General features: G+C 46.5%; 4 protein-coding genes across 4 annotated transcripts; 3 read left to right on the forward strand and 1 right to left on the reverse strand.

The window, feature by feature from the left end:
- Positions 1-8313: 8313 nt before the first annotated feature.
- Positions 8314-10529, reverse strand: LAJ45_06084 (uncharacterized protein; the record flags this gene model as incomplete). Its single annotated transcript, XM_046115651.1, has 12 exons — positions 8314-8554; positions 8620-8685; positions 8803-8831; positions 8925-8942; positions 9013-9154; positions 9209-9347; positions 9408-9628; positions 9693-9802; positions 9850-9996; positions 10062-10233; positions 10309-10366; positions 10427-10529. The coding sequence occupies 12 exons, from the start codon at positions 10527-10529 to the stop codon at positions 8314-8316; spliced, it is 1446 nt and encodes a 481-aa protein (XP_045971235.1).
- Positions 10530-11119: 590 nt separating this feature from the next.
- On the forward strand, positions 11120-12400 carry LAJ45_06085 (uncharacterized protein; the record flags this gene model as incomplete). The annotated part of the gene is made up of 5 exons (XM_046115652.1): positions 11120-11122; positions 11183-11573; positions 11632-11743; positions 11817-12218; positions 12277-12400. 5 exons carry the CDS (start codon positions 11120-11122, stop codon positions 12398-12400), a joined length of 1032 nt encoding a protein of 343 aa, XP_045971236.1.
- A 756-nt stretch (positions 12401-13156) lies between these two features.
- Positions 13157-15071, forward strand: LAJ45_06086 (uncharacterized protein; the record flags this gene model as incomplete). Its single annotated transcript, XM_046115653.1, has 8 exons — positions 13157-13231; positions 13328-13402; positions 13480-13645; positions 13720-13851; positions 13913-14131; positions 14184-14595; positions 14653-14846; positions 14911-15071. The coding sequence occupies 8 exons, from the start codon at positions 13157-13159 to the stop codon at positions 15069-15071; spliced, it is 1434 nt and encodes a 477-aa protein (XP_045971237.1).
- Positions 15072-16277: 1206 nt separating this feature from the next.
- LAJ45_06087 (uncharacterized protein) lies at positions 16278-17021 on the forward strand (the record flags this gene model as incomplete). Its single annotated transcript, XM_046115654.1, has 1 exon — positions 16278-17021. One exon carries the CDS (start codon positions 16278-16280, stop codon positions 17019-17021), a length of 744 nt encoding a protein of 247 aa, XP_045971238.1.
- Between the last annotated feature and the right edge of the window lie 664 nt (positions 17022-17685).

The raw sequence follows: 17685 nt of genomic DNA on the forward strand, positions 1-17685 counted from the left end.
TTCATACTCTCTGCCTACCTACTCTACCTTGAGATACGATATCAGCAAAGCACAGTCTGACTACATACTACCTACCTGCTTCTAGGTACCCTATCTACTCTATCTATCTATCTATCCGTACATTCCTGCGCTGGCCCACCATGTACGGTTATCTCAGGTGCGGGGTGAAGATTACTGTAATGTACCTCTAGAGTACATGCTTGCTGCACCGTGAATCCTCCTCACCTCACTCACTCACTTTAACTGTCCCCGCCGGCGACTTCCGATTGACAGACCGACCTTCCCTGATAGGAAGTCAGTATCAGCCAGTCAGACTTCACTCAATCTATCCGTTTAATTAGTCATTCAGTCAGCCTGGGCCAAGAGGCAAGCCATCTTCACTGAGAATCGCGGTAGCTAGGCTAGGTAGAGTAGGCCGAAGACACCGTATCCAAGCCACGATATCTACCCGTGGAGAAAGCCCCACGGTGGGGGGAGGAAGTGGAAGTCTTCCCGCCGCCGGTGTACCAAGCCAGCTGAGAGGGGGGGGGGGGGGTGTTGCTCCGCCGGACAAAGAAATTATTAGTTGCCGGCCTTTTTGGAAATACCATTAATTCGGTATTTAATTGTCATGGTGGTAATTGTGTTTTTCTTTTTGATTTAACGCAGACCGGGCAGAACAGAACAGATCGAACAGAACTCGGACTCGGACTTGGACTCAAGTGCCCTGTCCTGTCCCGAATCCTTGATACATGATAGCAAGGGTAGCTGTTAACTGACCCCACTAATGGTCCCCCAAACCTGGTCCACGAAGAAAAAACGACAAAAAACAAAACATCGCCAAAATCTTCAACACACTTCGTGGGAGATCTACACTGTATGCTATGCTATGTATGTCTCCAGATAAAGCAAGCAAACAATCCACAATCCGCAATCCGCAAGCTGCCCAAGAGATCTACAATCTACTGCTTTATATTTCTGTCGTCGTGCAGCAAGCCCTGTTTTTTTTGTTACAAGTGACAGGACAGAGATATCTACTTTACATGTATGTATGTAGATAGATAATAGAGGACGTGAAGTATGGAACGAGGGTAGGGATAGGGAGAGATCTGGTGGTGTGTCGCACTCCCAAATCGATATCTCGATCGGAGAAACCAGAGGAGCGAGAAAAAAAGCATGTTCCTTCCTCCCCCGGCCCGTTTATTTTGTTTTGTTTCGGAAGTGTCGATTGGTGTGGGTGTGTTTTTCGGTGCCTGTTTTTTGTTTCTCCTTTTCCCTTCTTCTTGTCTGGGTATCGTTTTATGGCTGGATATGGAAAGGTTCATCCCATGAAGTGCCTACTGTATGTACCTTCTCGATGCAGCGTCTCTTCTCTGCTGTACGTGCTGTCTCTGGCAGAACCTACATACGTCCACAATCCACATCCTTCACCCTCGCGCTCACGTGTAGAATAGAGCAAATCTTACACACAGGCCTGTGTAAGTAGAGTACATGTATCTATCCTTGACAGCGTCCAAACAGCATAGTGTGGGGGAAAATCTCAAAGTCCTTATTTGCATACATATTAAACATCGCGAGCGCCATATCTCGGCCCGATTTCGAATTTGCGGGGTGGGATCGCAGCAGGTAGCCCGTGGTATGGTACATATGGCATGGCATGGTATGGGTTGGGTTTCGCTCGGCCCAGATCAAAACCTGTACCTGTAGAGTAGAGGAAGTTCACTCTGGAACTTCCTAAGTTCTAACTACAGTTACATACTTGGAACTTATGTACAAACTAAACCCCGATAGTGGCCCAAAACCACGATTCACAACAACCACCGCTTTGCCATGTTTTTGACAAACGGGTATCCCGCGCTCGCGCGAAAGAGAAAGAAGGAAAGGAAATGCTCCTTGCTCATCTCCTAGGAAGAATGGAAAGTGGAAAAAAAATGGAGCAAAGATAGCCCACAAATGGGGGGTATCGAAATGTAATGAGAACCGCTCTGGCTCCGAGATTCTAGACCGGCGCAACCAATCATGCAGCATCACTCGAAAGGAGGACCTCCCAATCGGAGATCATGATGCGACATCGAATCGAGGGAAATTCTTTTTTTACGAGAGCTGGCAAGCGGAGCAAACGAACGACACAACCACAACCACCCCTCGCTTACATCGATTCGATCGCGAGGAAGGAAATGCGAGAGGGAAAGAAAGCGAGAGGAGGAGAGAAGAGCGGTTGACGTTATGTGTTTACGCAGCTCAGATGCAAACGAAACATGCTCTGTACCATGTGTAGTTCGATGTAGAGCAGAAAAACTCCAATGCTGTGCGAGGGCTTGAGATGGACCATATGTCGTGATATCTGCCCACGCACGGACCCGTGTCAAGAGATCAAGAGCTTGGGGGATTTGGAGATGTCGATTGAGTACTCTATCTACATGTATGTTTAGTATCTACATGATACAGTATCTCTATCCTGTGGAGAGAGGTTGGATGATCAGCGGCACCCAATCGTCCTAAAGGTTCGAACTGACAGTTCGAGCACAGGTACACATACATGTAGATAGTGCACAGCTGATCTATCGGCTTCCACAGATACCGACACAAAGCGTTTGTTTTACATACCCACAGACCTCGATCCGCGGCGGATCTTGAATTCGTTTCCCTCGCGCTCGCACCCGCAGCCCCAAAGCTGCCAAAGAAGAAACAACCGAGCCCCCATTTTTAGAGCAGCTGACTTGGACTGTCTGTGTGTCGATCACTTGAGCTCGAGGTTTCAAAGACGACCAGACATGACTAAGGAGCCCTCGAGTCTACAAGGAAGTGGTTGAGTGTAGCTAGGGTTACTTTTGAGAGATCTGCGGGGTCTATATTTAGAAGAGACTAACTAACCTAACTGCTCGGGGTACTTACAGCCTACAATTGCGGCCATGGCTGGCACTACATGCTACTACTGGTTAATTGGTGAGTATCAATTTGTGAGGGACTGACTGACTGTTGGATTCAGATCAGTACTGCGCGAGGCTGTACATGAGCGATATATCTAGATAAACACGCGCGCGCTGGATTCTGGATGGAGACGAATCTAAGCGTAGAGTACGCAATATAGCTGAGCATGACTGTTTCCTCCCCCATGTAGATACATAAATGTGTACTTCTAGACTGGCTATGGCTGGCTGGCACGGTGCTCTATATCTGTATATTCCATACAGTACTGTAGGTATACTTAGTATACTCTAGAGTAGGCAGAGTACATACTTTACCCCAGGGCGGTAAGGCAAATACATACGGCGGGTTAATATATGTAGTCGGTCAAGAAACATTGTTTTTCTATATTTTGTTTTCCAGCACCATGCATGGCCACAGCTGCGGATCCCCCCCACCACCGGCCCCGCCCCGCTCATGACCGCGGGAAAAGTCAAGGTCATGGTCACGGCCGCCTTTTTGTTCTGCCGGATTTCGAACTGGCCGTTTGGTGACATGACTTGGACTGGTAGGACTGGTGGGATGGGGACTGGCATGGACTGGACTGGGACTTGGACCGAGTGGAAATGATATATGTAGCTAGCTATCTCTAGGCCGGACCCCTAACCCGCGGGACCACTTCACATCACATCACATCACTCACTCCTGGCTGGCTACGCTACCTGACTGGGTGAGTATCGAATTTGCTAGATAAAGAAAAAAAGCCCCCTTATTTTTTCTTTATTTCTTTTATTTTCTTCATTTCCTTGCTTTCTTGCTTCCCGTGCTGTCTTTACTCCGTATCTTAGTTGGCCCTGCATGTAAAAAAAACCAATTCTTCCCCCGTACCGCGTACATACTATCTCACCCGCAGTACATACTCTACCTGCAAATGTTTTATATTTACACATGTACATAACTTATTTGCCCGAGAGGACACAAACCGTGGAACCGGCTGATCCATGATCCACCGCCCGCATCCCCCCGTACCGTCAGCACCTGGTAAAACCCCCAACCCGACCCAATAGGGCCCAAGTATCTTATTTATTTATTTCATTTTTTTTCATATATATAGAATATAATTCTCCCTGCATAACCACAAATAGACAAACAGACAGCTAACGTTGTACATGCATTTCATCCAGAAACAGCTGTCACGGCGCCTCATGCTCATGCTCACGCCTCACCAGCGGCCGGGCCCTGTACCCGCGGGTGCTGCTCCCGAGCTTTTCACCCGGCCGCCTCCTCGCCCCATCCCATGAGCAGGTTTCTCCCACCACCGACCCTGGGTGTCTCTGATAAGGGTCCTGCAAGTGGTGGAGGGGTGAAGGGGGGGGGGGGGGAGGGGTGAGGGGTGATATGGAATCCGACCGCTTGCACAATCGTTTCCTGTCACAGCAAACCGGGCCGTGGGGAGTAGTCTACGAGTACTACACTCACTACACTGCGTGACTACCACATGTCTACATGTCTACTTCGGGGCAAGGTCAGAACGCAGAAGGAAAGAAGAAAGCACAGAAAGAGGAAAAAACAGCCAACACAGCCAGTTGGCCAGTCGGCACAGGCCAACCTCTTGCCTTCGGGATTCAGGCCGGCCACGCATGGGTTTGGCGTGAGGGCGGGTGGGTAGAGTGCGGTAACGAGGGCCCCTCATGATGTGATGCAAGATCAGATCCGGAAAGAAAGAAAGGGGGAAGGGGGGGGGGGGGGGCAAAAAACCGGTATTCGGTTTGCTGTTAGGTAAACCCCGGCGACCTTGGGGGGGAGGGGAAGAGGCGGGCGGTATTGTAATTGGAGATGGGAGATATGGTATGGTATGGGTGGGAATGAAATGCTTACTGATCTCGGCCGGAGAAGCAGAAGAAAGGAAACGAAACATACGGCAGTGTTACAGTACAGTGTGATCATATCGACATGTCAGCGCGGGGCTAACTGGGCTTGTGATGGGGAGGAGAAGAAGGAGAAGGAGAGGACCAATCGCTCTGGTTGGCAGAAGTACTACGAAGCCTATAGATCGAGTGATCTGGAGGTTACTCATTAGCAATTGCGCAATTGAGGTTGCACTTCCTCTCTCTTTTTCACTCTCTCCTCTCCTCTCCATCTCTATCTCTCCATAGGATAGATAGTCTACAAATTAAAAAAAGATTTCCCCCTCATTGATCATGCAGCGCAGTGTGCATTTCACATACAATAGAAAAGGGGGCTACAGAGTCCACGCATTGGTGAAAATTTTCCTTCCCCGCAATTTCATTTTTTGCAATGTCATGTCACTGCCAGCCATATTGAAAACCCGCGTCGAGTGATGCCAGCCGCCGAGTGACCGCGCATGACGCTCGCTAATCTGCGCCCCGCCTTTTGCGTTTTGCGTTGGCCGGGGATTGGTCGCAGCGCAACGCACGCACGGGTTGTTGCAACACGCGAGGGAAAGTTGGAACATCGGAAAGGCAGCGGCATCCGCTGAAGGAGGATCAGCTTTTGCTTTTTTCTCTCTGTGTTCTTCCCTTCTTTGTATTTTTTTCTACCTATCTCCAACAAACCACACAGAGACACCACAAATCAAAATGGCCACAGACACGCACAATGACGTCTCTGCCGTCTATGAAGAGGAGTTCACCTTCACCCCGGCCTCCATCCCCGCCTCCCTGACCGCCACCTTCACGCCCAGCTTCGGGTCGCTGGCAAACAGTGTGCGCCGGTCGTCGCGGGGCCTGCGCAACCGGCTGCACAGCATTGCGCGCGACGCGGCCTTCGTGGAGCGCGTGCGCGCGGCGTATGGCGTGCCGGTGGTGACGAATGCGCGCGCGGGCGACTGGTATGTGGATCCCGCGCGCAGGCAGGGCGGCGTGTATTTTAAGAGCACGGATGGGCATGTGGGGGAGTGGATGTTTTCGCTGAGGAGGTTGAATTTGGGGTTACTGGGGGTGTTGGAGGGGGCGGGGGCCGTGGGTGAGTTTTTGGTAGTGGTTTAGAGATAGTTACTTAGATATATGTGAAGTGAATGTGTGCTGAGTGTGAGTGGTGTTTCGTAGAGCAATTATCGTGGACTCGACACGGAGAGGGAAAAGGTTTGATACAGCTTCCTTTTTGAAACTATCTCTATTGTAGAACCACTAGCTAAGTATATACCCAAACCAAAAGGTTCCCCGACTCCCTCTCAAAAACAATCCCCATCTGGATCGCAGTCATGAACAAGATTGTCATCCCCTCGCAGCCCAGCCCCTTCCTGCAGAATCCGCAAGCCGTCCCCGACAGCGAGGCAAGCAGCATCAACAAGAAGCTACAGGGCTTCGTCGACGACTTCCTCGTATGTTCTGGCATATCTATCATTGACCCCTCATCACAGCTATATAGCTATGTAGTATAGTATAGTAATATATCAAATGCATATAGGCACTGGGTCTAGACCTTACACCTATAAAACGGGTCATCACGAAACCCCTGAGGCCGATATGGATAACACCAGACTCACCACTCCCAGAGACACCCCCGGTATTTGAAGAGTTCATCCCACTGCTGCTCGTCACGGCCTCGCAGATGGTGAAGGGCGGCGGCATCGAGGGCGAGTACATCCAGGGTGCCGGCGACGACCACGAAGGGTGGGCGCTTGTAAGCTGCACCTATAAGTGTCAATATGATCATTTCCCATATTCTGATATCTGATAATGTGTATGTATAGGAATCCGGCCTCACCCCCGCCCTCTTCTGGGCACACCACAAAGCCCTCCTCGCAGCCCGTAACGACGACGGGCTGCTAGAGCTTACACATGCCATTGTCTCTTCTACTACCTCCATAGCCGGCGGTGGAAGCTCGCTGGTTAAGCCCACCGGTGACATCTATATCGGTGCTGTAGGCGCAGAAGGGACCGACTCTTACGACATAATCATAAACTGCACCCCGACCCCCATCACCGCCGCTGCTGCCCCCAACACAGCAGGTAAATGCCAGATCATCCCATTTCCAATCCCCGAGGGTAAAAAAGGCACAAAATTTCTACGCAGTGAGCTACCGGGCGTGATGGCGGCGGTGGAGAAGTGCGTGGCGCAGGCGCAGGAGGGGAAGAAGATACTGGTGGTGTGTGCGTCGGGGAATGAGGTTGCGCCAGCGGTGGCGCTGGTGGTGCTGTGTTTGTACTATGATGACGAAGGACGCTTCCGCGGGCTGTTGACGGTAGAGGAGAGGGCGGGGGTGGATAAAGCGTACATCAGAAGACGGCTGGCGTGGATATCTGCGTCGAGGGTGGAGGCGAATCCGGCGAGGGCGGCGCTGAATGCGGTGAATTCGTTTTTGATGGAGAGGCCGGCTTGATCGGTTGTGCTGCTGTGTTGGCAATATCATTGCGTGTTTCTTGTAGAATACATAATCTACAGTTTGGGGGTATATCTTAGCTAGGGTATGTAATGAAACCGGGAGTGTCTACGATGAACTATTTGGTGCTTAATTGCATGATGTGAGTAGAATTAGCTATCCCAGCCTACCGTATCAAATATATCCGTGTATATAGGGATTTATAAAGCTCATCAAAGTCCCCTCATTATCTGCGAAGGCTTAAACAAGCCCACCTATTATCTCCATGGCTATTCCTTGCCCGTACCTCCCGCCGCTCTTGGTAGAACGATTTCTTGTAATAGCGATCATTGGCCCGCAGATCACCGGTATGTATTGAAAGTTCGACCCAGGCCGAGTAAGGTGGGGCTTTGGCCTGGCATAGCTTGAGAGGGGTTGTGGATTGTATTGGGGCGTTTATTTGATAATAGGGAGCGGTGATGGAGCTGGCTAGCTGGGGTGCCGGTGCGCTATGTACGGGTAATGACCGATGTGTCCGTAAAAGATGAGGTGTTGTGTTCTGCGGATCGGATCATTGCAGACTGGTGGGAAACCGTACTAACTATCACAATACGATGAAACCAGTAAGGTTGGCCATTCTATTTTTCTTTCCTTCCCGGTCATTTCCCCTTAATTGTGTTATCACAATCATATTGATATTGATAAACAGAGGTCAACAAAGATACACGCTAATTGACCAAGCTATTGTATACTAGAACACTCTCTGATCGATGAATTACACTAGATCCCCCACTCCGAAATCTGAGACATAGATCCGCCCAGCAAATGTTATAATTTCCCAGCTAGCTCAGAAGCCGAATTAGCCAGCTTGGCCAAATTAAAGCCACCAAAAAAGCCACTAGTGGGTTGAAAAGTTTAGCGAGACAACTCCTAAAGTCCCATAGAGCGATGATGCTGGCGTTCAAGCCCCGAGGATGATGGGAGGGCTTGCCGGTTCTCCATATAGCGGGTTATGTTTGGGATTTTCAGTGGGGGGATGATAATTCTATGTATCGACTGCTCTTTCCTTCCATCCTCATCGTATCGAGAGCCGGTATTATGCCCTAAAAGGAACGCCTAGTGGGGTACGTGTATTCTACTGGGTGCGCCTTTGCTCTAGGGGTATTGTGGCATGGATTTGGTGCCCCAGTTAAGTATACAATGATGTTGTAATTTCTGCGCAAAGACACATGTACCCCCAGCATGACCAAGAGACAATGCATTGCATTGACACTATGTACTTTAGGGCGTAGGGTCTGAAGTGTCTGCAGAAGCTGCGATAAAGGCCCAGGGACGAGACTAGGTCTAGAGCACCTACTTTGAGCGCTGAAAATAATCTCTCTTCTGGTAGATATAAAGATATTTTTAACCTTGCAATCTCGACATGTAAATCTTGTACTAATCTCATGGGAGGAGCCGCGTGATGATTCGTGTTACTGCAGCCACAAAACAGATACGAGGCTATGAATAGGTTCTCAAGTACTTTGATCATCTTTCCTACCGGCGCCAATTTCAAACTCCAAACCTCCAAGTCCACACCTCCAGAATATCACCAGATAATAATACAACAAGGATAGATAATCTGCCAAAAAAATAAATGGGTATTGGGTTAACCTTTGTTATACACGCGCGGGAAGATACCAAAGGCTAGGAGGAAAATAACAGACGACCGTACCAATGAATCATGTAAGTTCTATTATGAGTAAGATGTTAAGAAATGATTAGTCCTCGTCTTGAGGGTGCAGAGAAAATATTGGGCCAACGCTAGTATTTCCATCAAAAACTAAAAGATTTTGTAAAGGTTGTTCTCGTTTTCCAAGAACATTGATCACATCTTGGGCCAGGATGCCACCAAGAATTGCAGAAATTGGTGTCAATTCGGAAGTGGCGTTCTCGACGAATGAGCTAAAGGTTGTCAATAACTGAACTTCCTGCTGAAAGGAATATTTTTGGAATTACCTGATGAAGGAGGACTGGACGATTTCCTCAGGAAGATTGAGTTGGCGATTAGCTTCTGTCAGAAGCTTTGTGAACTCGGCAAAGTCGTTCTTTGTGCATTCCGGGAGACGTCCATGTTGTTTTTGAAATGCCCACATTGCTAGCACCAATCAGCGGAAAGCCCACAAAGCGAATATTTGTGTTACCGGAAAAAACTAACCACTAACGCCTGGCAAAACTGCTGGAACAGTTTTCCGTTTTCTTATCTTCCAGGTCTTGTCGATTTCACAATTGAGCACCTCTACAAGAGGAGTGTAAACCTCTTCTTTTGTCACAAACTCAATGGTCTTCTCGCCTTCCTTTTTTTCGGTGACTCCGATGACCGTGCGTGTTGCTGATTCCTTTTTCAGATCTGTCTTCATATTCGATTTCTCACGCTCACTGAGATAGGTTTGTTAGTAAATAATGAAAATGTGGGTTGTGCAAGGATTGGGTTGAAAAATACATGACAAAAGAGTGCTTTATTAAGTCCGCAAAAATATAGCCGTATAGACCGTAGGTTGCTGCCGCGTAGAAAGGACGTCCGCATTGTCGTGTTGAGAAGTTGATCAAGAGCTAAAGAAATTAGCACGAATAAAGACGCCTAAGAATTATGATTTTACCAAACTATCTAAGTCCAACTCAGTCGCAATGACAATGTCAAACTGCTTAAAATAGCTAGAGTCTTTTGTCTCAAGCTTGGATGTGTCTACATGTACCGGTACACGAGGATTTAAGCGTTGTATAGCTGGTGCAGCAGCTTCGGCTCTCTAGCAAAAAGAGACGTCAGTTGGAGCTCCAGAAGTTGAACGTATAGCTAGCTTTACAAACATACGTTCATGCCAATATGTTCTTCTCCGATGAAGAATTGTGCGCCGAGGTCATCCTCGTGGACAACTTCCGAATCAAGAACTGTGAGGGAGCCAATCCCCGCCAGAACAAGATTTTTTGCAACTTCGTTTGCGAGTGACCGAATTGTAATGAGGAGAATGTGGGCATTGCGCATTCTAACCAGCGTAAGATAATCAGTCATAAGATAAACGTAGGAGCTTTGAAGCTCCATGAATATCCGGAAAACTCACCGTGCCTGAGCTTCCATACCCCAGAGTCGAATCTGGCGATCATATAGAGCTACCTCATCTACAGAAAAGTCAGAGAAGCCGGTCTACAGGACGAAGTAACTGAGGATCTAGGTCTTACCAGCTGATATTGTTTGAGCTTCTGCGATGGCAGCAACCGTCGCTGAAGCTGAATCTCCCATGTCTAGTATGGGAACATCTTCTTCTAGAGCTGGGGAAACCATAATGCGAGCTTAATGAGGTTTAACGTCGTAAGTGCCCGTGGAGTCGCGTAGAGCGCGTTATTGAAGTTTGGCTTCATTCAGCCCTGCAGGGTAACCATGAAGATTGAATCCAGTCACATGCGATAAGATACGATAAGATAATAATGCATGCACAATGCGGATGACGTGAATGAAATATGATTCGAAGCTACATTTACGTGTAACGGTGCCACAGCTCCAAGAGGGCTTGACGGGCTTAAATTTACCTCGTGAGTCTCCTGAAACAATGGGTTCCTGACGTGCATTGTGAATTTTGTTTGTCATTGCAAGCACCAATCAGAGTTCAAGGGGGTGTAGAAATGACGATGCCACCCTAAACTAGTGGCCCAGTGATCAGCCATCTCGGAAGCTTACCTATGAGTGTCCACTTGAAACTCTTACGATCCATTCATCTCAACCCACAGTTAGACACTGAGATAAGATCCTAACTCCATTCTTTATTCCTTTACTCATCGAGATAGTTCCCCACCTAAAGCCGAGGCTCATCAGAAAACCTAAAAAAACCTTCAAGAATCCCAATTATCCTGTGAGCTTGGACCACCTAGTTTGTGATGGTAGGAAATCCCCGATCTTCCTGATCGTGGGCCATTACTAAACAAGGATTTAACGCCCAGGAAAACTCATCACGAAGTCCCGAAAACTCATCCATTTTTCCAAATGCGAGCATTCGCTCTGGAGCCAATTTGGTGAGACCAAACCGTTTTTTACCACGCTTGGGGCGATTCCAACATTCGCCTTCTGCGTTCTATAATTTAAGGAGCGAGCATGAACGTCGGAGACGGCGCATAACCAGTCAGCAGCTACAGCAGCCGCGATCGCTCAATATAGGCCAATACATCTCTACAAACAAACGTCGCCGGGTTGAAGAAGAAGGCCAGGCCGAGATGACTCAAGTTCCTTTGGAATTGCACTCTTGCGATGGAGGTAGTTACGATGGCGATCGATATTATAATTATCCCAGCACAGAATACTGTCCGGAGAATGCTTTGCGTAATGACGGCTCTGGTCTGATACCGGAAAGCTACTAAGGGACTGAAGAATATATACTAATGGAATACATCAGTTTACTGCACGAAAAACTCCCGCTGTAACATGATCCTTCAGCACGTCGACAAGAAATGCTTCACCCTTCAGAGACTGGTAATAAGAGCTCCTTCATCAGGCTATACCTCTCCGTAAGTTGTGTCCCCTCGGGGATAATGGAGCAACCATCTTGCTGAACCTATTGTTGTTAATTCTCAGCGATAGTGTTCGCGAAGGCATGATTTTTGTGACCATGGACGACAATAACTTACTCACTCGTACAAACTACTCGATCCGCTACGAAGATTATAATGATGAGCGTGAAGATGATAGTGAGGATGAGATCGAGAATCGTCGAGCTATTAGACTGCCCCAAGCAGACCCCTGTGACACAACCCAAGAGGATCGTGAATCTCAGCCTTTGATAGAGTCTTCAACAACTCCTGGTTTACTCTATAGAGGACGTACCGCAATCAATTTAAGAGATACCGATGTGGGTCCGTCAAGAATCGAAGCAACTCCCGATGCAGCAGGAATTGCCGCACAAATACCACTTCTTGAACCTCATGCAACGTTTTACAACCGTGATAATAAGAATAAATGCGTCATCAACTTTGAACCCGCTATGTACGTTTCATATATTCTCTAATGTACGCGTTGGGAATGCTTAAGCTAATGGAAGCAGTTCTGGGAGGTTCATTCTGGCCAAGTTCTTTGCAGGCCATATGGATGACAACATAGACATCGAATTTATTGGGGCCTATGGTTATGTCGGAAGGCGGTTTTTCCCAGCAACCACCCCACGGTGACGCAGTTTTATCAATTTTTCGTTACACGGGGATTTTCTTTCGAGAGATTGGTAACGAGTTGTTCTTTTAGTGGTGATATGGACACTCGAGGTTTAACTATCCTAATTATCGAGGAGTTATCTCATGTATTTACTTTTTGAGCTCTGGAAGGGATTTGTCAAACGTTCTTCCTACTTTCGCCCTTAGCACAAGTAAAATTCTATAATATGGTATGAAAGAAATGAAAGAATTTACATTAGAAATTGACTGTATTAAAGCATTAATCCAACACAGACGATCCAGGACTCCAAGAATTAGATGACCATAACCTCCTCGAATGTGTGGACTAGTCGACAGGACCTCGGTTTTTTTGTGTACTTAGTGGGAAAATCCGTGAAGGACAATTGCTGAGAATTGAAGTGGTGAGTTTTGAGTGCTTTGTAGGTAACAATTCTTAAATCCTAAGAACCATGACGCCCTGGATGCATGTACTTATAAATTAGTAGGCCTCAAATAATACTAGGATCCTCAATCTATTAATCTCTGCCAAGTTAGCCTCCACGGAATACGCCGGAATATGTAAAGATCACGTGCCAAGGCTACCATTATCCTTGCTACTCAAGAGGCTAATCCTTCTCAACCCCAAATCATTCCCCACATTGGCGTCGTAACTTCAAACTTTGTCGTATCAACTGAAAATTATCGGCCGTGGCTACCTCTTATATTCCTCTACTCTCATCCTTTCGGTCGCTTCTTTCACCGGCCGAAGATAAAACCATGGCAACCCCAGCAGAACAGGCTCTTGACCTGAAAAACCAAGGAAATGCAGCGATTGCAAAGAAAGACTGGGCGGTGTGTATCATCCTATTTCCGTTTCCATGTTCTAGAGAAGTTTTAGTTCATAAATAGTGTGAAAAGAATCATGCTGACATGAAGTGAAATCTGTAGACCGCAGTCGAACGCTACACAGAAGCCATCGAACTTGATCCGAGTAATGTCGTATTATACTCAAACCGAGCTCATGTTAGTTCCCCAAAGTCTGTGTGGTTGGACCATGAAACAAGTTATTCGGGTTTTCTGATGGTATCTACGGTACACAGGCCCACATAAAAATGGAAGCCTATGGGTTTGCGATTGCGGATGCCTCCAAGGCGATAGAGCTGGATCCGGGATATGTCAAGGCATACTATCGCCGAGCACTTTCATTAATGGCTATCGTTAAAAATAAAGAGGCCTTGAAGGACTTTAAGACTGTTTGCAGAAAAGGTTTGCGAATAACCCCGCTAGAGCTTGAAAAGGAAGAGGCTGATGATCGATTCGACCGGGTGGCGTTTATTTAGCACCGAATGATAAGGACGCAAAGCTAAAAATGCAAGAATGTGAAAAGATCGTAAAGAAGTTGGATTTTCTTAAAGCTATCGAGCAAGGAGATCCACCTTCTGCCGCTGAAGGCTTGAATCTAGACACCATGGGTGAGTTTTAGGATCAAAAATAGGTTGTTATTATATTCACATAACTGACAATGGGACATAGCTGTCGAGCCCGAATACGACGGTGTGCGTTTGGAAAAGGAGATGACCAAGGAATTCATCACAGACATGATTGAAAGGTTTAAGAACGGAAAGAAAATACACAAGAAATATGCCTATCAGATCGTTCTGAAAGCAAAGGAGATCTTTTACGCCGAGCCAACGATGCCGGAGGTTAGCATAGCGGAAGGAAAGAAGATGACTGTTTGTGGCGATACACATGGTGAGTGTTTCCCCTGTTGGGTGGTGGCTTCTGCCTTGTTAACTGCAAATAGGTCAATACTTTGATCTTCTTGAGATCTTCAACCGCAATGGTTACCCCTCGGAAGACCACGCATACCTCTTCAATGGAGACTTTGTTGACCGCGGGTCCTGGTCTACAGAGATCGCATTCCTCTTGTTCTCCTACAAGTGGCTTTACCCGAATAATTTCTTCATTAACCGTGGAAATCACGAGACGGATGACATGAACAGGGTTTACGGTTTCGAGGGCGAGTGCAAGGCCAAGTACAACGAGCGCCTTTTCAAACTCTTTTCAGAGTCATTTAGTGCATTGCCGCTAGCCACTCTTATCGGGAAAAAGTTTTTGGTGCTCCACGGGGGTCTATTTTCAGATGACAAGGTCAATTTGGATGATATCCGGAAGTTGAACAGACATGCAAGAAAACAGCCTGGCCAGGAGGGATTGTAAGAGAATTTTGACTCATTTTATTGGTTCTATCACTAATCCATGATGACGTTTAGAATGATGGAAATGCTCTGGACTGATCCACAGACGATGCCTGGCCGCGGACCCAGTAAACGTGGTGTTGGTATGATGTTTGGACCAGATATTACTAAGGCTTTCTGTGAAAGAAACGGCTTGGAAGCTATTATTAGGAGCCACGAGGTTCGCATGGGAGGTTACGAAGTTGAGCACGACGGACGCTGTATTACGGGTAAAAGAAACTCCATCTCTCTTCAAAAGCACAGACGTAAATACTAATGACTGAATAATTTCAGTGTTCTCTGCTCCGAACTACGTAGACACGTCCGGAAACAAGGGCGCCTACATCAATATCGGCCCTGATTACAAACTTCAACACAATGTCTTTGATGCCGTTGAACATCCGCCTATCAAGGCGATGGCATACGCTCAGAGTCCACTCATGTCGGGAATGTAAACTGCAAAGTAAAACAAAAAAAAGCCCAGGAAAAAGTGAACAACCATGGATAAAAACTATAGCAACATTTTAATACAACCTAACGATGAGGAAGGGACAATCATTACAGCGAGTTAGCACAGGCGTTTCTGCGGATCATTGGATGGGATGCTTGGACGTTGGAGTTACAAAGTACGAGTTAACTTACATGTAGTCATTTGTCCACCATATTTCACCTTTTAAGTGTGTTTTGAGAAAAGTTCTTGGAAGAATAGGGCATGTGAATTTGATGATATGGTCTACTCGCACTGATACTTTGACTGTTTGAATGGGCGAATGTAAAGTACATATATTTAGGGATTTTCGCCGTCAATAGAAATCGACAAAGGTTCAACTTGTTTCACCCTGAATAACAGATGTGCGAGGGGAAACAAGGATTATTACGTCTAAATACCACATGTAGTATATAAATAAGCGCTTCCCGGCCCTCGACTGCAGTAGGTAAGGGGTGATTTGAGGAGTATCTATAAATGAGCATATATATATCTGTCACTTCGCCAACACAAAGATCATGGGAAGCTATATAGCCCTAAATTGCACTTCACGCTGGTCAAAAAAGCTCAGCAGGGTTTCCATTGTTGTTCTACTGACCCAAACAAACATTGACATTAGAATTTATTATCAGCTCAAAGCATGGGGCATTCAAACTTCATCCCGAATCCCTAATGCCAAGACATGTACCCAAGAGATTGCTCTTAGGGTCCGAAATCTTGGCGCATGCGGCTCCTCAGCCTCATCCGTCATCGTGCGGCTTAGAAATCACCGGGATTCTCTAGATCCCGTGATCGAATTACATACTAGTACTAAATACGACATGAAATTGGAGCATCTTCGAGAACCCTCTAGAGACACCAGGAATGAGCTTTACGGTTTTTATTTCATAGCCACCTACTAATGGCTTAGGAATGTGAATTAGATAAACCGAAAAATTGTGGCGAGTAAATCTACCACATTCCAGAAGCTGTTTTTGGATGACAGCACCGTGCTTTTGAATAGGTATAAAGGATAGTTCGAGCGAAGAAAGTGAAATAAAACCTTTCCTTCAAGAGACAATCACCGTTACTCCTATTTGACTTCTTACCATAACCCACTCTGCATCTACAAGCCGTTTGACCCTTTACATCCCAAGCACAACCCTCAACAAGTCCCATAATTATAAGCTTCAACATGTCGACTTACAATAACTGTGCTCGCTACACTACGGGCCGTCGACCAGCAGCAGCGCCTGCAGATAGCATTACTCCAGAACTTGCCCTTGCCCAACTTATGTCCCTTCTCGACCCCATAATAAATGCTGCCGCCTCCTCGTCTCGAGCCCCTAAACCACCAGTACATAAAACACCTACGTATCGCACCGTATTCACGCCAAGATTTGATGTGCAGGAAACAGCTGTTGAGTATGTTCTCGAGGGAGAGTTTCCAGGGCTGAGCAACAAATCGAAGCTAGATATCCAGTTCACAGATCACAAGACACTCTCAGTGCGGGGTGTGTTAGAGAAGAAAGTTCTTGAGCAGAATGTTTCACCCAAAGAGGAAACTAGCTCTGCTAGCTTGGAAAAAAAATCGTTGAATCCAACAGTCGAAGATACAGATGACGAATCGGACAATGCTTCTACGGATTCGTTCGAGATTATCGATAAACCCTCGCCCTCCTCTTGCTCAAAGAAGTCGTGTGAAAGGCCATCGGGACCAGCTCCGATCTCAACAAAGAAGATCGTTATTGAGAACACCCCTACCAACAAAGTAAAAACATGGGTGTCGGAGCGTGCATTTGGACCATTTCAGAGAACTTTCTCTTTTCCGGGAGTGATCGATATTGAGGATGTCAGTGCTAGTTTGGAAGCTGGGTTGTTGAGAATCAGGGTACCGAAGAAGACACAACTCACCACAAGGAAGATCACAATCGTTTAATACAAGAGGCAAATACTCGGTTGAATCATTGGGCGTCTTTCTGCTTTTGCATAAATTTTCTTGGTATGACTTTATGGGATAATGGCCACGTTTCGGGAATGGGATTTGTTTACCTTTTTGTTATATGATCTTGTACTTCATATACCTTGTAGCGCTTCGAAATTTTTTTTCTTTGGAAATGTTCTTGATTCTGTCAAATCAATTTTGTTACTACTGGAAATCAAGCCTACCTTGTCAGATATACGAGTGATATGTCATGACCGAAAAACAGTTACCAATTGATTGATTGGTAATTCATTAATTATATGAGAAACAATTTTCAAATTTATAATTAGTGTAGTACATGTAAGATTGAATTCGGATCTTTTAAGTACTTAAACGTGTAGATGTGGGTTTGTGGGGGCTATTGGGATCCTTTGATAGCCTATATAGTTAGCATAACAGACAGGTATTCCAATAAATTAGTACGATTAGACGCGCGCAAGAATATATTCTAGATCTTTGAATGTCCATTAGCTAGCTATAATCGATTCGAGTTGCAGTAAGCAGGACTTGACTTTATCGTAGGACTCTGTTGGTTGAAAATTCGACTAGAAAGGACTTTTTCTTTTACTGTATCATTCTACCCTGCGCCGAGCCCTGGTTACCAAGCCCTAAAAGTAAA

Source organism: Morchella importuna (genome assembly GCF_003444635.1).
Source record: "Morchella importuna strain M04M26 chromosome Unknown Morimp01GS017, whole genome shotgun sequence".
NCBI classification, from domain to species: domain Eukaryota; kingdom Fungi; phylum Ascomycota; class Pezizomycetes; order Pezizales; family Morchellaceae; genus Morchella; species Morchella importuna.